Here is a 20,664-nt window from a genome sequence, read left to right as displayed (position 1 = left end):
AACAGAAGCGCCAAAAGTTACAAAATGGCATTTTTTCTTCAATTCGCCGTAGATTTTTTTGTAAAATGACTAATATCACTGCAAAGTAGAATTGGTGGCCAAAACATAAGCCATAATATGTAATTTTAGGTGAAAATTTTTAAGGGTTATAAGGGGTTAACAGGAACAAAATTGTACACCACTTAGATGTACGTATGAGGGGAGGACAATTAAGGTCTTTGGGTTTGGAAACTTTAGTTTGTAACTGGATTGAACACTGGCTCATGGATCATACCCAGAGAGTGGTGGTCAATGATTCGTACTCTGATTGGTCCTCGGTTATTAGTGGTGTACCCCAAGGTTCAGTACTGGGCCCGCTAATGTTTAATTTATTTATCAATGATATAGAGGATGGTATTAACAGCTCTGTTTCTATCTTTGCAGATGACACCAAGCTTTGCAGCACGGTACAGTCTATAGAGGATGTGCATAAGTTACAAGATGACTTGGATAGACTAAGTGTCTGGGCATCCACTTGGCAAATGAGGTTCAATGTGGATAAATGTAAAGTTATGCATCTGGGTACTAATAACCTGCATGCGTCGTATGTCTTAGGGGGGATTAAACTGGCAGAGTCACTGGTAGAGAAGGATCTGGGTGTACTTGTAGATCATAGACTACAGAATAGCATGCAATGTCAGGCTGCTGCTTCCAAGGCCAGCAGGATATTGTCATGTATAAAAAGAGGCATAGACTCAAGGGACAGGGACATAATACTCCCCCTTTATAAAGCATTGGTACGGCCTCACCTGGAATATGCTGTTCAGTTTTGGGCACTAGTCCATAAAAGGGACACTGTGGAAAGGGTGCAGAGACGCGCGACTAAACTAATATGGGGCATGGAACATCTTAGCTATGAGGAGCGATTAAAGGAGTTACAATTGTTTAGTCTTGAGAAGAGATGTTTGAGGGGGGATATGATAAACGTATATAAGTATATTAATGGCCCATACAAAACATATGGAGAAAAACTGTTCCAGGTCAAACCCCCCCAAAGGACGAGGGTGCACTCCCTCCGTCTGGAGAAGAAAAGTCTCAAGGGGCGACACTCCTTCTTTACCATAAGAACTGTGAACTTATGGAACAGTCTACCTCAGGAACTGGTCACAGCAGGAAAAATTAACAGCTTTAAAACAGGGTTAGACACATTCCTGGAACAAAATAACATTATCCTCATGAAGAAATATAAAATCCCATCCCTTCCCCAATATCGCGCCACACCCCTACCCTTCAATTCCCTGGTTGAACTTGATGGACCTATGTCTTTTTTCAACCGTACTAACTATGCAATACGCTCCACTATGCTTAAAACAGTATTTGTCTACAACACCAGCAGGTGTGTACTTTTGCCTGGCCTTTCACAATATCAAGGCCCTTAAGACTTTAACAGGAACAAAATGGTACACCACTTAGATGTAAGCACAGGTTACACTTTTGGAGGACAATATGCTTTTAGTGCTCTGCTCAGCCTAACTGTCTGGCTACCATTAGCTTTTCAGTTGTTGTACACAACAGTGCTGCAGCAGACAGTCGCTGGTTACTACGCCCAAAATTGCACTTTCTCTCTCAATCTCACTCCTTTCCATATCAGTGCTTCCTCTGTGCAATAGAACACTGATGTGACTGGGAGGTGAATCACTGCTGGAAAAATGATTTTCTGTGCAACATACACTACTGTCTGTCCCTCTCTCTCTCTCTCTCTGCAATAAAAGGCTGAAGTGACTGGCCGCAAGATGGCTGCCGATTATATATGGCTGTGACATCACAGGGGTGGCTGGCTGCTTATAGCCTGCATGCTGCATGTGATTCAGGGTCATCCCGCCTACCCTTGTTCCCACCTTCCCTGGATTCCTTGCTCCATGTCCTGACATGTGGATCCGCCATTATATATGCCCTGGAGCCTGGACCGCATTAAATGGAGTTTAATGAAGCGATTCACGCAATCAAATTCGTTCGTTGCAAATCAAATTTTTCCTGAAATTCGTAATGAATTCGGATTCGTCAGATTCGATTCACTCATCCCTAATATCTAATACTAGCGATTCATTTATTTGTTGAGAAATAAATAACATAATAACAAGAAGCAAACTGTTCTCGATATATTTCTTTTGCCTTGGATTACATCATAGGACCTTGCACTTTCAGACTGCTGTTATTGCAGTAGGAATAATGCCCTAGACAGCCTTTGTAAATAAATTAGTGAATCAATACTAAAAGATTGTTACTTTTGCCATTTTGTACTACAAATGTTTTGGAAACTAGAATCACATTGTAATTGCTTAGCATAGTTATTAGCTAAATTGGGAACCTTGTAATTACTCCCATAAGTATCTAATAATACGGAGATAACAATTTAGCTGTGAGATAGTAGGAAGACAATTCAGAAATAACTATTCAATAAAAATCAGCAAATTGCTATGTAATGACAATTCTGTTACCTCGAGCTGAATTTCTAATGGTAAAACTGCAACTTCTAGTGTAGGGAACCAGACAACCCAAAGCAATAGGTGTATGGAGGCAGACTTCAGACAAAGGTGCCGGCTTTCAATGGCACAGGTCACAGAAGAAGCATGGATAGGTAAAAGCAAGTGTAGTTTATTCTCCCAGCATGCAACGCATTTCACTGCAACAGCAGCTTCATCAGGCTGCCTGATGAAGCTGCTGTTGCAGTGAAACACGTTGCATGCTGGGAGAATAAACTACACTTGCTTTTACCTATCCATGCTTCTTCTGTGACCTGTGCCATTGAAAGCCGGCACCTTTGTCTGAAGTCTGCCTCCATACACCTCCTGCTCAGCCGGCTGGCTGCGGACACTACATGCGCTCACCATTGTTGTGTATGTGGGTGCACAACACTTCCAGGTGAGCCTCCTTTTTCAGCGCATAAGTTGCCTGATAAGTTACTCTTTTAATACACCATGGAGCGCTTTGTTCTTTGTTGTTTTTAACCCAAAGCAATGACTTTCTGGCTCACTTTTAGGATGGGTGTTACTGCTACCTCTTCGCCTTATTATATGTATATGTATGAATTTCCTAAGATGTGCACAACCAGCACCAACATTTAGTCACAAAGGTGTCGAGAAGAGAAAAGATCCATGTTACTAGTTCTGCAAATATAGCATGCCAGCCTCAGTGTTTGCATTAGGCAATGTACTAAGTACTGTAAATGAGATTGCTGCTTTCATCTATTGTTCCCCATCAGTCCAGTACATATGTATGAATCAAGAAAAATACATTAACTAAATGCCTTTTAGTAATAGCTTAGACACAAGAATAATGCGTGATCACAGTTTCAGCACCATTATTTACTCAACATGGGACGTTCCAGGTAGAGCCCGGAGCCTTTCATCTTACAACACAATGGATATACAGTATGTGTACATAGTAAGCTGATTTGTAGGTCTGTGATTTCTGTATTATGTCTTATGCTAGGACTTGTAGTACCTCATTTTTCTTTTTTTTCTTAAGCAGATGAAGGTGAGGGATTTTACCAGATACCAGGCACAGCACAATGTGTGTCAGACTACTACTCCCATCATGCATGTGGCTGCTGTGGAGAAACATTCTTCTGAGCATTATGGTGATATCAAAGTTGCCATTACTACTACCAGGTACAAGATTAACCCTGTGGGCTGCGGACCTCCCCAGGCAGACCTGTGGCACAGGTGTTGGGCCCACTAAAAGACTGGTTGTTACAGTTAATATGTTTGAGCACTTTACCAAATGTTATTTAAGCCCGCAACAATTGTGTGGTAACAGCAGGAGATCCCGGTGTCAGAGGCACCATTGTGCCGTTATACACGTAACCCCAGCGCTGTCAGGTTCAAACATCTTCCTGACTGTTACTGAAGGGTTGTGAGTAGCCCATACTGGCAATCAACATCTAGCTGATTTTTTATACACTTGTCTACAGTATATTTATATGAGGAGGTTATATACACATTTATACACTAATACCTCTATGACAGATGTATACAGGGATCTCTGCTATGTTAATTGTTTTTTATGTCACAACAGTACACTACTGTTAGAGTTTCTTTTGCAGGACCTTATATTTATATTTATTTATTAACGGATGTCTATTCTTATCCATATATATATATATATATATATATATATATATATATATATATACATTAATGCTATATGTCCAAGAGTATCCTGATGAGTGTACTACAATAGGTGCAGGAAACGCGTAGGGACAAAGAGGGACACTTAGAGACAGATTCCGGTGTAGGGCCTCCTTTTTTAGGGTGAGCAACACTTGTCAACAAGGGCAAGATAGGGGACAATTTAGGGTGAGAACTCCCCTACCCCTGGTCCAATATCACATTGGACAATCACCGGAAAATGTCACCCTGTATTGCTCCTGCTATTGACTCTAACACATGGTATATGCACTATCACCTTGTTTGTATAACCTCCGGACCTCCGCTCAGCTTCATGCTGACCGCGATCCCCTTCCCTTTCACCAGGCTTTTAATGGATCAGCGATAAAAGAATGCTTTTATCTTCACGGGTGAGTGCATAATATCCACTGCTTCTATTGTTTTGCATTTATGGACTGTTTTTCTTTTGGATTTTGCACCCCTCCCCCAGGACTGTTTATTTACCCATGATATCCATAATTTTGGAACACAGTTTTCATGACTCACATATAGCAATAGTGCCTGCCCATCCTTTCTCCTAGCCTATGGTCATTCAAGATTTGGTTGGATTCACCTAGCACAATTGTGTAGAGGTTATCGAATTATATTTGTATATCTACTTACCACAGTAATACCATCATTCAGCAATGACTCTCCAAAAATCATCATGTTCAGCTGTTCATTGACAGAAATTTCCTCAAAGACAGCAAGGACAGCCACTGGATCCACTGCTGAAATAAGGCTTCCATATAGCAGATTTTGTAGAAGAGATACATCACTTAATGCAAAGGCTTCAATCTGGCATATACCATATAGAGAAAAGCCAATGCCGAAAGCGTTGATTAAGGTCCCCATCACTGACCACCAAATAATGGTTCCAATGTTCTCAAAAAAAGGACGGGTAGGTAAAAAATATCCTCCTTCAAGCACTATTGGGGGCAAGAGATAAAGGAAATAAATATCAGTCCTCATGGCAGGTGGAGATTTGTGATCTGTCCCAAAAATAATTCCACCAAGTAAGACACCAATGGCAATTAGGATGCAACTTTCGGGCATTATGGCTGGCAACTTACGATAGAGATGAAATCCTGAAAAATAAAAAGACAATACAAATGTTGGAAATAACACTGTAACAGCTTAAACTTGGGGTTTATGAGAATGATATGATTCATTCCATTGTCACAGTTTTGTTTAGCTGTACTTTGGTATGATAACAGTTTTTCAGGCTAAATTTATTGCTTACATATCCTATCCTAGGACATTGATATCAGATCAGCTGTTCAGCAGATTTCCAGAGCTTCGCTGGCCTCATACACAGAGGACACAACCAGAAGGAGACAGCTCTGTACATCGTGTAGTGACCAAGCTGGATTACTAAAACTCAGCTCCCATTCACTTCAATGGCACCCCAATGAGAATAAGTCATCAAAGAGAACCCTTTTAAGTCATCCATGAGGGGATGTGAGAACATTGTGTCAGACAACACCCTTCCCTATATGCAGGGGCAACATTTGGGTGGACATACCACTTTTTTCATTAATTCAGAAAGTGTGTTACCATTTCAGTTTTTGGCCTTTTCTTAAGGTTACATACACATACGCATGTGAATGTACCCTATAGAAACACATCAGCAATTTTGGAGGACATATAATTCCCCAGCAATATTGTAGCAGTGTTTCTTTCCATCTCTGCTGCATCCATACATTTTGAATGAATCCCCACACAATGTAATCACAGGGGGCTGATCACTTATCAGGCCAGCCCAAGGCCTGTACTTGGTGTACAACATGAGGCAGCAATTATCACAAAAAATGTGCTCTCAAAATCATTGGAGGTCCCAGCGCTTTAACCTTGACCAGACTTTTATAACATATCAGGTGGCTATTTATTAGAAACAGATGTTATCCCCTTCCCTCCGCACCTATATCTGAAAAACTGTCTGGTTTTGCCCAGCTCATCTTTCACGTTACCGTATGTAGTATTTCCATACAGACAGTGTTCACCATGTCGTATAATGAACATTTTCTTTCAGTAGTTAAAGGCTATCTGTGGCAGAAAACAACTTATCCCCTATCCGCAAGATAGGCTATAAGTGTTTGATCACTGGGGTCTGACCACTGGGATCCCCTGCGATCTCCTACACTGGGCCACCTCTCTTGTGCAGGAGGTGTGCCACCTCAGCTTTATAGAGGCCTTAGTTGTTATTGACCATGACAACTAGGAGATTAAAGGGGTACTACCGTGCTGACAACTTAACCCCTATCTAAAGGATAGGAGATAAGTTGCCTGATCATGCAGGGTCCCGCTGCTGGGGACCCCTTAGATCTCACACGCAGCACCTCGCTCTCATCAGGCCCCGGAGCGAACATCCGCTCCGGGTCTGATGACGGGGCTGAAGTATCGTGATGTCAAAGCTCTGCCCCCTGTGACCTCACGCGGGGCGGAGCGGGGCGGAGCGGGACGTCACATGGGGGCAGAGCCGTGACGTCACGATACTCCGGCCCCCTGATCGTCAGTCATCAGACCCGGAGCAATGTTCACTCCGGAGCCTAATGAGAACGGGGTGCTGCGAGCGAGATCTAGGGGGTCCCCAGCGGTGGGACTGCACGCGATCAGGCAACTTATCCCCTATCCTTTAGAAAGGGGATAAGTTGTCAGCAAGGTAGTACCCCTTTAAATGGACCGTATTGGATTTTTCTCCCATTCCGGACACAGCTGTAAAGCAGGGCTGGCATGCACTGTGTATCTAACTGGCTCAGCTGCCAAGCCCACACCATATACCATTCCTAGTATTATAGCGAAATAGTACATCAAATGTAAGGAAGACGTCAATTTGCAATATCAAAAGCACAAAATATTCACTGAATATAATTATTGTAAAATGTTTGTATTATAATAATTATGAAAAAAAAATTATATACAGTGGTACCTCAACTTACAATGGCTTTAGGTAACAATATTTTATAATAGTCTATTCTGAATAATTGTAACTTGAAACCATTTTCAGTCAAGATCTGCAAAATAGGTCAATGGCTGGAAGCACTGACCAATCAGAATGGACATTTCACTGGTTAAAAAAAAAACTGTGTTAATGAAGAGCATGCACTCATTGGCTGTCTGGTAGCACCTCCCTACAGTGTTGGGAGGTACTACATGTTCTACTCTTTACCTGTGCCAAGGTAGCTGCTCATTTGGACAACAGGTGAGGGTGGCTCCATTTTATTTTTTGGACACTATTTTTCTGACACTGTACACTGTACAGGACCCTGAAAAAGGTCCTGTCCTCTACAGTGATTTACAGCTTTCAGCAGATCTTTCTTACTTGCTTTATCTAGATTTGTCTTATTTTTCTTTGAAGGGGTACTCGGGTGAAAAACTGTTTTTTTTAATCAACTGGTGACAGAACGTTAAACAGATTTGTAAATTACTTTTATTTAAACATCTTAGCCCTTCCAGTACTTATCAGCTGCTGTTTGCTCTCTGCTGACACCTCTGTCTTTCTCAAGAACTGTCAAGAGCAGGAGCAAATTCCCATAATAAACCTATCCTACTCTTGATAGTTCCTGAGACATACAGGTGTCAGCAGAGAGCACTGTGGTCAGACAGAAAATAAATTTAAAAAGAAAAGTGAAAATGTCCTGTGGAGCAAACAGCAGCCGATAAGTAATGGAAGGATTAAGATTTTTAAATAGAAGTAATTTACAAATCTGTTTAACTTTCTGGCACCAGTTAATTTAAACACAATGTTTTACACTGGAGTACCCCTTTAAAGGGGTTGTGCGCTGCCCTGCAGTTCGGAGCTCCGCTCACAGCGTCCGGAAGTTCATTACTCCGAACGCTGTGTGCGGGCTTCCATGTTCGCAGCCACCGGGGCGCCCCCTTCCCATAGACTTTGGTAGAGGGGGTGGGCGTGACGTCACGAGGGGGCGGGCGAGACGTCACGAGGGGGCGGGCGAGACGTCACGAGGGGGCGGGGGAGACTTCACGCCCAGCGGCTGCGAACACGGAAGCCCGCACACATCGTTCGGAGAAATGAACTTCCGGACGCTGTGAGCGGAGCTCCGAACTGCATGGCAGCGCACAACCCCTCCCCCTTTTCCCTATTCTTGGATGATATTTTGGGGCTTAAGAATCAATTTCCAATATTAACTAATCAATATTGTAACTTAAGAGTCCTCTGTATGTGTGTATATATATATATATATATATATATATATATATATATACACACACATATATGTAATATATATATGTAAAATGTTTTGTCACCTGTACTGTATATAACATTAGGAACACAGAAGTCAGAGTGATATTTAATAATAAAGAAGATAAAAGGGGTTAAGGATTCATTCACACTCACACTCATACAATTTTTATATATTATAATAATTTCCATACATGTAAATGGGGCTGTTTCTGCAGTATATGCATGCATTGTAATAAGCATCAGAGGTATGGGAAAGTTGCAGAAATTTCTGTACAATAATCTCCTGCATGTGAACATACACTTAAAGGTCTTTATGAAAACCTCTAAGATGTTCATAATTTCAAAACTTTTCAATTAACCCTTGAAGCACCTGCTTTTGGGACACATCAACATTTAATGTTTCTAAAAGCATAATTTTGGTTGGAAATTGCGGTTTTGTAAACACAAGAATGACAGGCCTGTCTATAAGAGGTCAATTATTATAAAATAAAGCAAGAAATAATAGATTTATATTGTAAACTACTTACCAATTTTAGCATAGGAAGCAAGAATAATCCATAAAGTGATTTCATAGGGAATTTGGACCAAGTTGTAATCCAGAGTAAAAGCTTGAAATGCTGATGTTGTTTCTGGCCCTTCTGTTACTGGGTATTTTGTGGTGACCTCTGAGCTTCCACTTGTGGTCTTGAAAACCATCAGAATTGTGAGAAGAATGCTTGGCTTCATCTTTTATGTGTAAATAAGACTTAGCGACAATTGAAGATATACTTTAAGGAGATTGACATTGTTTTCCGGACAGGAAATATGCTGTTAATGTGTCAACCACAAAACATTATAGTGCAGGATATGATATAAATGTATCTAAAATTCAATAGTCTATTCAATAGCAATTCCAATAGTCTAATACAAATCCGGGAAACCGTGCGATACCTCTCTCAGGAGAATATCACCTGGTCACTGTGTTTACCTAAGATATTAATCATGTTCCCTTAAAAATGCAAAGATTTAATATTGCCCGTCAATCTCCCAACAAATAAGTCCACCCAGACTTTGCCTACTGACTCTGTGCCATTGTGAAACCTGATAGAGAGAGAACAGTGACATCAGCAGTAGCGTGGTGTACACAGGTGTGGTTACTGCACACAAAAGTTCTGCCACTCTGTGTTTACAGATAACAAGGTCGCCACCTTGTGAACAGTCAGGCCAATTACCTCTTGATGTTAATAGAAACAATTTGTAGTTTATATTATAACATTGCAATTCTATTAATTTTTTTTTTTTTTTTTGTTAACAATAAATAGGTGGTTTAATATACAGCAACTTTTGGAAATGTATTCCTCTGGTTTTTGATGCGGTTTATTTGTACATGTAAGACACAGCCATCAACATATGTTTGAAGTGTATTTTAAGGGGTTTAATAAAAATATTGCATTAACCATTCAGGAATTACAGCGACTGTATTTGGCTACGTACTTAGCAAATCACATGCCCTTTTCCTTAGAGGCAAACCCTGCAGCTGCTATTGAGCCATTGGAGGAAGGGAGCTTGTGTAATATTACCCTCTCCAGTGGAACAGCATTGTAAGCAGACAAGGTGTTTGGTCCTTCTGTTATGTTGCCTTCTTTTAATGCACTATTGCCCCTTTGAAATACCCACCTGGGGCTTAGTCTGATTCTAACCCCTTTCTATTGACAAAAAGCAACATTACTGCTTGTAGCACTGTTTAAAGGGGTTATAGGGATTGCAGAAATTTTTATATGTTGATGGAACCACAATGACAATAAAAATAAAAAAACACACAAACTTACCTACCTTGCTGTCTGTCACGATGCCGGCTGGCAGGTAGTGGATCCTCTGTGCCAGAGAGGGATTGGCGAGGACCGTGCTAGTGGACCGGTTCTAAGTCACTACAGGTTTTCACCAGAGCCCGCCGCAAAGCGGGATGGTCTTGCTGCGGCGGTAGTGACCAGGTCGTATCCACTAGCAACGGCTCACCTCTCTGACAGCTGAAGATAGGCGCGGTACAAGGGAGTAGACAGAAGCAAGGTCGGACGTAGCAGAAGGTCGGGGCAGGCAGCAAGGATCGTAGTCAGGGGCAACGGCAGGAGGTCTGGAACACGGGCTAGGAACAAACAAGGGAACGCTTTCACTAGGCACAAGTGCAACAAGATCCGGCAAGGGAGTGCAGGGGAAGTGAGGTATAAGTAGGGAGTGCACAGGTGGAAACTAATTAAGCTAATTGGGAAGATTGGGCCAGGCACCAACATTGGTGCACTGGCCCTTTAAATCGCAGAGACCCGGCGCGCGCGCGCCCTAGGGAGCGGGGCCGCGCGCGCCGGGACAGGACCGACGGAGAGCGAGTCAGGTACGGGGACCGGGGTGCGCATCGCGAGCGGGCGCCACCCGCATCGCGAATCGCATCCCGGCCGGAGGCGGTACCGCAGCGCACCCGGTCAGTGGATCTGACCGGGGCGCTGCAGCAACGAGGATGAGGCGAGCGCTCCGGGGAGGAACGGGGACCCGGAGCGCTCGGCGTAACACTGTCGCAAGGATTCCTCTGTAAAGTCTTCTGGTCCCCTGCTGAATGATCCAGCTGCGACTTTCAAGATGGACTGAGATTGCGGCATACAGTTATTGTCTGAGCGGGCTGTCACTGCTAGTTTCAAGGGGACCAAAAGACTTCACATTTGGACCCCAGAGGGAGCAAAGTAGGTTAGTATGTGTTTTTTTTTCTTATTTTCATTGCTGCCCCAGCAACATCTAAAAAAATTCTACTATCCGCATTGCCTCATTAGGTCTAAGCTTTCCTGAGCAACAATGGGGCAGATCATTCAACCTCTGAGACTTAATGCAAAGATAATCCCGAGACAATGGTACTTGGTGTAATGACACTGGATGTGGATCCACTAACCTGTGTAGCTGTTGACACAGGCCGTATCTGGGAGTGGATTCTAAGGTGCCACTGGTCTTCAGAGCCCGCCGCAAGGCAGGATGGGCTTGCTGCAGCAGGTGACACCCAGGTCGCTACCCCTGATACGACTCGACCACACAAGTAGCTGGGCGAGGCGAAGTACAGTAGGATAAGGCAGAGATGAAGTCGTATTTAGCAGAAGGTCAAGGCAGGCAGCAAAGGTGCGTTGGGTCAGAACACAGCTAGGCAAACAAACAATTAATCTCAGGCAAATCGCACTGAAGATCCGTCAGGGAAGAGTTGGAGGTGCAGGAACTTATAGAATAGTGTCAGGTGTTGCACATAATTATGGACGTACTGGCCCTTTAAATTTCAGAGTTCCGGTGCGCGAACGCCCTAGGAGCTAAGAGGCAGTGGAGGAGGCAGCAGAGGACTGTGGTAAATGACGGGCTGGGATTCGCATGTGGGTGCGTCCCACGATGCGAATCCCAGCCTCGCCAGCAGCAGGGGAGTGCAAGACAATGTGCTCACGGCCAGCGCAAGTACTTTTGTGTTAGGACAGCACCTGCTCCAACTGAAGAAGCATCCACCACCAAAAGAAAAGGCTTGCCTGAGTCGGGTCTAGACAGGATCAGAGCCGAATCGAAGGCGGTCTTTAACTGTTTAAAAGCATCTTCAGCATCTGGAGTCCAGACCTTGGGATTAGAAGTCTTCTTGGTGAGAGAGACAATGGGCGCTACCAAGGTAGAGTACTGAGAAATAATTTGCCGATAGTAATTGGCAAAACCTAGAAAGCGCTGAATAGCTTTTAAGCCGGTAGGTCTGGGCCAGCCAAGAATAGCAGACAAATTGTTAGGATCCATCTGTCGACCTTGACTAGTAACAATGTAACCCAGAAAAGGAAGACTGTTTTTTTTAGAAAATACACTTCTCAAGTTTAGCATAAAGATGATTGTCTTGGAGATGTTGTAAGACCTGGCGGATGTGGGAACGATGAGTCTGAAGATTGGGCGAGTAGAAGAGAATATCGTCCAAATAGACCACAACACAGGAGTATAAGAGTTCACGAAAGATATCATTGACAGCATTACAGAGTCCGAACTGCATCACAAGATACTCAAAATGTCCATTCCGAGTATTAAATGCAGTCTTCCATTTGTCACCTTCTCTTATGCGAATTAAGTTATAGGCACCTCAAAGGTCAAGTTTAGAGAAAATCCTCGCTCCACGCACGCAGCGGTTCTTGAGGGTGATTTTATTCAGGCCGCGATAGTCAATCCAAGGTTGCAAAGAACCGTCTTTTTTCCTCTACAATGAAGAATCCAGCTCTGGCAGGGGAAGATGACTTCCTGCTAAAGCCTTTTTGAAGATTTTCTTGAATATATTTAGACATGGCCTGAGTTTTGGGAATAGACAAAGGGTAAATTCTTCCCCGAGGAGGAATAGTCCTGGGTATTAAGTCTATAGGACAATCGTAGGGACTATAAGAAGGGGCAAAACTTTAGCTTGTTTCTCACTGAAGACATCAGCATAGTTCTGAAGAATTTAAGGCAAACTGGGCAGAGGAGTAGATGGAGGCACCAATTTAGACGGACGTGTATGAATACAGTGACCGTTGCATTAAAGTCCCCAACAGAGAACTTCTCCAGTTTTCCAATCCAGCTGCAGGGCATAGAGTTGCAACCAAGGAAGGCCCAGCAGGAGAGAGGAGATACAATGAGGAAGTACATAGAAGTTCACCTTATGCAAGACTCCGACCTGCATAGATAACAGTACTGTGCGGAATAGCACAGTACAGTCAAGATTTTCTCCATTGACCGGAGAGATGTACAAGGGCTCCAACAGGCGAGACACAGACAACAGGCAGATGATACCTATGTACGAAGGAGGCATCGATAACATTTCCAGCAGAACCAGAGTCCAGGAAGGCACAAACGGAAATAACCTCTTTGGTGGGTAGAGAAAGCTGGACCTTCAAATTCAAACATGGAGAGGAGGTATTCACACCTAGGAAAGCCTCTCCCACAAACCCTAGGTGCGAGTGTTTCCGTGTGACTGTGGATGCCCAGGACAATTTCTGAGGAAATTATCTGCACTGGTGCAGTAGAGGCAAAGATTCTCAGATTGTCAGCAAATTCTTTCCTGCAAAGTCAGGCGAGACCGATCCACCTGCATAGCCTCCACTGCGGGAGGCATCGTAGAAGGTTGCGGTGGATGCTGGAAGACTGGTGCCAGGCGAGGAAAGTGCCGTGGTCGTGCAGACTCCCTTTCCTGACGTTGTTCCTCACGTCGTTCAGAGAAACGGATATCAATCCGAGAGGCCAACTGTATGAGATCATCCAGAGTAGATATCGGAATGAAGGTTCAGTCTAATAATTAGAATCTCATTTATTGTGACATAAACTGAGATATGGACATGCAAAACGCGTTTCAAGGGTAAGTTCCCCCTTTCTCAATTGCAGGAATTACAGTATAAGGTGCATACAGTGAGGCGCCATTTATACAAGAAAAAAAGGCGCTAAAAACAAAACTCAGTACCGCCCACAAAGGGGCATTACGAATAAAATCACATAAACTGTTAGAATTGCATATAAGCAATTCCCTAAACATATTATACAAAGACATGTATAAAAACAAAGATATGTATAAAAAACATGTAGTTAAGTAAAATCATGTTTAAATTGTATATATTTATAAAACTTTTGTGAGCGTACAGTGTATTATAGTGTATGTGCATGTCCAAAGAACAGGGTTGGACTCTGGATTAACCAAGACGAGGCTTGGAGTCAAATGTGTATGTCATACTTGGTGCTGGTACGCTAGTTCATTCACAAATCATAGTGACCAATCAGCGTGGAGCCGCTCGTGACGTCACTACTGCTAGTAGCCAATGGAGCATGTTATCGGCTGGGGGAGTGTACGCCGTACTATTCGCTCTTTGTTTGGTAGATACGACGACCAATCGCTATGAAGTACGGGGCGAGGTGGCCAATCAGAATTACTTGTATTGTGTCAATGGAGAAAGACGCGAGTAATCGTGGAGATGCCGGTACGAAATCTCCTAGATGGTGCAAAATTCAAAAAAGACTAGAGATTGAGCCAATCAGATTTTTGCGCCGGATTATTTGGTTTACTTCTATGTGGAGCTCGTATTTGTAAGCATCCAATCCTAGGTATGCACCATTGGATCAGGCGATTGGCCAATCAGTGACAAGCCGGCATCTGTATAGCTTTTCAATGGGAAAGTGCATAGTAGTATGTAGTGATGATTCCCGCTGGGAGTTTCGTAAGTCTGGTGACCAATCCCTGTCCTGCTCCTGCCGCGAACGACCAATAGGAATGGATCTCGATAACTTTGCAGAGAGACCTTAGGAGGAAAGAAATTTTCTTCAGGGACTAGTGAGTTAGGAGCAGTCTTTCTTGAATTAGATCGTGTGCTCGATATAGTCATTCAAGCCCAGTGGATTTAAAGTCTTCAGCTTAAAAATCCAATAATTCTCCCTCCTACACAGCTGCGTGTAGCGACGATGGCTGGTGGCCGGAATATGTTCTATAGGTACTACGGAAAAATTTTAAAATTTTGCATTCATGTCGTAGTGCGGCGTGGCGAGAGACGCTATGTTGTTGGTAGCCTTTTTTCACATTAGATCGATGGTCATTGAGTCTTGTGCTGAGCATTTGTGTTGTTCTACCAACATATTGGGTACCGCAGGTGCATTCTAGTAGGTAAATGACATATTCCGTTTTACAAGTCATTATAGTTTTAATCTTAAATGTTTCGCCAGTGGTTTTGGAGGTAAACACTTTGCATCGATTTTTTATGCTGGAACAACATTTGCAATTCACGGTGCCGCAACGGAAGGCACCTGTAATAGTGCTGGTTGTTAGTGTCGGTTTCCTTACATTTCTTAACATACTCGGGGCCAGCATATTCTTCAGTGATTGATTTCTTCTGAAGGTGATTTATGGATGTGTAGGTAGGATGTCTTTTAGTAATGGATCTAATAGTAATATATCCCAGTGCGATTGCAGTATGTGTTTAATGTTCCTATGGTCCGTAGAGTAGGTAATTAAAAAGTTGTATGTGTAGGTTTTGTCAGTTACATTTGTTGAGTTTGTACCTCTGGTCCAGGCGGCTTGCTTTCAGCTTACTATTTTTGATTAGAGATTTTGGATAACCTTTCTCCTTAAATCTATTGTCCAAGGCAGCGCCACCGCAGACCATTTTTTTTGCACTACTCTATAAGCCGACTGCCGACCTCTCATCGAGTACCCGGCTGGATCCTGCAGGCTGCAGCCAGAGACCATCAGACCCCACACGGAGGGGTGATATTGACATATCGAGCCATACCCCAGGTGAGTACCACTAGCATTGGGGCTGTGGACCGGGATTATCCCACTGAATTACGCGAGGCGCTATCCTCTCCCTGTCTCTTTTTTCTCTTTTCTACATCCAGAGTAGAAGGCAATTCCCGGGCAGCAAGGACATCCTTAATATGGCTATAAAGTCCTCTTTTGAATGTGGCACAAAGAGCTTCATTATTCCAAGACAACTCTGAAGCTAAAGTACGGAAACGGATGGCATACTCGCCCACAGAGGAGTTGTCCTGGGAAAGACTCAGCAAGGCCATTTCAGCGGAAGAAGCATGAGCAGGTTCTTCAAATACGCTTCAGAATTCAGCCAAGAAAGCCTGAAGACTGGCTGTGAGTGGGCCACTGTGATCCCATAATGGGGTTGCCCAGGCCAGGGCCCCACCTGTTAAGAGACTGAGGACAAAGGCCACCTTTGCTTGTTCCGTAGGGAAGTGTTCCACCATTAGCTCGATGTGCATGGAGCACTGTGTCACAAAACCACGACAGGACTTGGGATCCCCATCACACTTCTCGGGAAGGGACAGACGGAGCTTGGATCCCGTGGTAACTGCAGGAACGGGAGGCAATACTGGAGCAGGAGGAGGCATTGGCTGCTGCGGTTGTTGCTGGGCAGAAAGCAGCTGCTGTATCATGGCAGACAATTGGTTTAACTGCTGTGCCTGCTGAGCCAACTGCTGCGACTGGGGAACCACGATGGTGATGAGATCCAGGTTCTCGGGTAGAGGTACCCCAGCAGGATCCATGCCCAGATCATGCTGTAATGACGCTGGATGTGGATTCACTAACCTGTGTGGCTGATGACACAGGCCGTATTGGGGAGCGGAGTCTAAGGTGCCGCTGGTCTTCACTAGTGTTGCTCGCGAATATTCGCAATTCGAATTTTATTCGCGAATTCGCGAATATAGCGCTATATATTCGTAATTACGAATATTCGTTTTTTTTTTTGTTTTTTTTTCTCACAGTACACATCACAGTGATCATCCCTCTCTGCTTCCAGCTTATGTGGTGTAAGAAGGCTCTAATACTACTGTGTGAGACTGGTGTGCGAATTTCCGCATATGCGAACATTTGCATATGATAAGTTTCGCATATGCGAATTTTAGCTTATGTTAATTTTTGTATATGCAAATTTTCGCATATGTTAATTTTCGCATACGCGAATTTTCACATATGTTAATTTTCGCATATGTGAATATTCGCATATGCGAAAATAAAAAGAGCACATTACGAATATGCGAATATTCGCGAATATGACGAATATTCGTCCATATATTCGCGAATATTCGCGAATTCGAATATGGCCTATGCCGCTCAACACTAGTCTTCACCAGAGCCTGCCGCAAGGCAGGATGGGCTTGCTGCAGCAGGCGACACCCAAGTCGCTACCCCCAATACGTCTCGACCACACAAGTAGCTGGGCGAGGCAAAGTCTGACTTAGCAGAAGGTCAAGGCAGGCGGCAAATGGCATAGTCAAATAACGTAGCAGAAGGGTCAGAACACGGGCTAGGCAAACATACAAAGGGTACGTTTAATCTCAGGCAAATGACACTGAAGATCTGGCAGGGAAGAGTGGGAGGTGCAGGGACTTATAGAATAGTGTCAGGTTTTGCACATAATTATGGGCGTACTGCCCCTTTAAATTTCAGAGCTCCGGTGCGATCGCGCCCTAGGAGATGGAAACACGCACGCCGGAGCTAAGAGGCAGTGGAGGAGGCAGCAAAGGACTATAGTAAATGACGGGCTGGGATTCGCATGCAGATGCGTCCCGCGATGCAAATCCCATCCTTGCAGCCAGTAGGGGAGAGCGAGACAATGCGCTCACGGACAGCAGAAGCGGACGGAACGCAATGTGTTACACTTGGCCATAATTTTTAGACATTTTGGTTGTATGACTGGTTATATATTAATAAATCATGAGTATGGTGTACCCCAATTTGAAGTTCATTTTTGGGTATAGCTATTCATGGTGAATTCACTGTCAATTCTCCATATTGAATTTCCATACATTAATTCTATAATGTTCAAGGTATGGCAACACACATGGAGGATTATCTTTGCATAATCTGTACAAAGCATATAAGATATCCAAAATTTCAGCTAAGCGCAGTAGAAAAAAAAATTATTGTAGATTAAGTGTAAATGCAATAAATCCACAGGTGTTGTCGATTTTGCTGTAGTTAACCTTGAAGATCCATGACAAAATCTGCAACTGTGAAATTGAAATACATTGGCCCACATTTATCATTTTAGACAGTCTTTAGACTGTTTTTTGTATCTAAAAAGGGGCAAAAAAAAAAGGAGCAAGCAGGGTTTTTTGCGCCTTATTTGTGCCTTTTGGTTTACACATTTTTACTGATTTTGACTTGTAAACCACTGATTTTGGCAATACACGTGATATGGATGGGTTTTATCAACTGTTCCTTTTTGTGAAAAGGAGCAAAAAAGGCGCAAAGCCACTGAAAAGTCTCTAAAATTATACCAGCCCAGACTTAGTTTAGCTTTTTGGTGTATGTGAAGACAGAAATTTAAGAAAATGTGACCTGCACAAAATGTATCAAATGCTCTTTCACCATTTAATAAATGTGGTGTTCCTGCACATTACAGCACACAAAAAAGGTGTAAAAAAAAATGCTTCACTTATTCTACAATGATAAATGTGAACCATTGACTTTTATCTTGAGAAATATTAAAATATTCCGTGTCATATTTGTAGTGCAAAATCTGCACAGTGCAGATTTGCTGCAGCAAATATTGCAGCAGAAATGCTGCAAGTTTTTCACTGTAGAAATTCCACAGCATTTCCATAGAGACTTAAAGGGGTACTCCGGTGAAAAACTTTTTTTTTTTTTTTTTTTTAAATCAACTGGTGCCAGAAAGTTAAACAGATTTGTAAATTACTTCTATTAAAAAATCTTAATCCTTCCAGTACTTATTAGCTGCTGAATACTACAGTGGGAATTCTTTTCCGTTTGAAACACAGAGCTCTCTGCTGACATCATGAGCACAGTGCTCTCTGCTGACATCTCTGTCCATTTTAGGAACTATCTAAAGTAAAAGGAAATCCCCATAGCAAACATGCTGTTCTGGACAGTTCCTAAAATGGACAGAGATGTCAGCAGAGAGCACTGTGCTCATGATGTCAGCAGACAGTTCTGTGTTTCAAAAAGAAAATAATTTCCGCTGTAGTATTCAGCAGCTAATAAGTACAGGAAGGATTAAGATTTTTTAATAGAAGGAATTTACAAATCTGTTTAACTTTCTGGCACCAGATGATATAAAAAAAAAAAAAAAAAAAAGTTTTTTCACCGGAGTACCCCTTTAACCCCCTGACTTCAATGGGAAAATCAAAATCTGCCATAAATCTGCAACTTTTTAATTAAAATACCTTGACTTTTTAACTTTACAATATTAGCCCCCAAAACCACAGCAGCACGTTTGCAGCTAAATCAACTAAATTCAGTGTGGATTTGCTGCTGCAGAAATCACTACGGGATTGCTTCAGATTCTTCACTGCACAAAATCTTGGGCTTTGTTCACACAGCATAATTTCTGTGCAAAATTCAGACAATATTTACCGTCCACAGATTCCACTGTCCCATTCACACAACGGAATTTCCACGGCGGCAACTCTGGATTCTGCTAAATTTAAAGACTTGTTTAATTTTGTGGAAGTTCTTGGCAGAATCCCAGTGAAGTCAATAGCGCTTTAAATTTCAGCAGAATTCTTTGTTTTGAGAACACAGAATTCCACCAAAATTTAGCTAGCTTTGTGCAGAAGATTTTCTGCAGATATTGTGCCTTTGGCTGCAACCTGCGTGTTTTAGATTGAAAAGTTTTCCAAAGCCAACACTCAAGTAAATTCTGGAAGCCTAACCCTACAAGATAAGGGACCGATAGATTTCAACAAAATAAAAACATATTCCACATTACGCAAAACTCACTGTAAAAGGGACAGTGAAATCTCTATAGAAGTTATTGTGCAATAAAATTTGCAGAATGTCTGTGTGGAATTTTTCCGCATGAACATGGACCAAGTCTATAGAGCTCATCTCATGCAGTAAGATGGGGAGTAAAAATCTTTAACTGTTTCCCCTGCTTATTTTATAGATCAGTGGGGTCATGAACACTCAGAGCCCAACTGATCAAAGCATTTCACATGTTTCTTCGACATATCAATTTTTTTTCCAATGACAGGGACACTTTAGCTGCAAACTGAAGCTGAACACTGCATTAGTTAATCTTTTCATTTAAAATTGTGATATCTCAGTATGGGATATGCTCCTACAGTCCTGTCAGGTTGAGTCCCTGTATGTCCTCAGGGCTCACCTGCAGTTACCCCATATTTTGTATAGGTTATATATTTAGTGTAAAGTTCCGTAATATAGTCACATGATTGTTAGTCACCTGATAATTCTCACATGTTTAAAGGGGTATTCAATTTTTTTTTATTTGACTATGCTACAGGGGCTGTAAAGTTAGTGTAGTTCATAATATAGTGTCTGTACCTGTGTGTGATGGTTTTCTCACAATTCTTCTATGATTTTCACCCCAATATGTATTTTTAACAGCCTACAAAATGACTGTTGTCTCAGATTTTTCCCAGGTTGGAATGCGGCCGATGACCTGACTCACTAGTCATCTGATGACAGGGATCTTGTCTGCTTCAATGGGTGGAGCGATCGCTTGGTGGGAGAGAGATCAATGTGCAACTAATGCAACAGCTGTAGGCACCCTGATTGAAAACCACAGGTCTTTTGAATGGATGCAGTTCATTTAAGTTTCAATGGACCCCACCTGATGTGTGGGAGGGAGGAACATGGAATTATGGGATTTGTAGTCAAAAAATGAAAACTGAAACAGGAAATACAAGTTCACAAAAAGCTAGCCACAGTATTATGGTAATCTCACAACATAGCTATTTAGCCCCAAGAGAAGTGCAAATCCTTCCTAAGCATGTCCATTACTGTCTGCAAGGTACATACTA

The 20,664-nt window shown here is 42.7% G+C and overlaps 1 protein-coding gene across 1 annotated transcript in view; it reads right to left on the bottom strand.

Annotated features, from left to right (window-relative positions):
• Positions 1-5,258, bottom strand: part of SLC9A4 (solute carrier family 9 member A4) — a 44,219-nt gene extending 38,961 nt beyond the window's left edge. The window contains exon 1 of the mRNA XM_056560524.1: positions 4,812-5,258. Coding sequence (XP_056416499.1) covers positions 4,812-5,243 — 432 coding nt within the window. The 5' untranslated portion in view covers positions 5,244-5,258. The remainder of the gene's footprint in view (positions 1-4,811) is intronic.
• Between the last annotated feature and the right edge of the window lie 15,406 nt (positions 5,259-20,664).

This window comes from Hyla sarda, chromosome 2 (genome assembly GCF_029499605.1).
Source record: "Hyla sarda isolate aHylSar1 chromosome 2, aHylSar1.hap1, whole genome shotgun sequence".
NCBI classification, from domain to species: Eukaryota; Metazoa; Chordata; class Amphibia; order Anura; family Hylidae; genus Hyla; species Hyla sarda.
The sequence above is the reverse complement of the archived record's forward strand: the minus strand, read 5'-3'. Positions and strand labels throughout refer to the sequence as shown.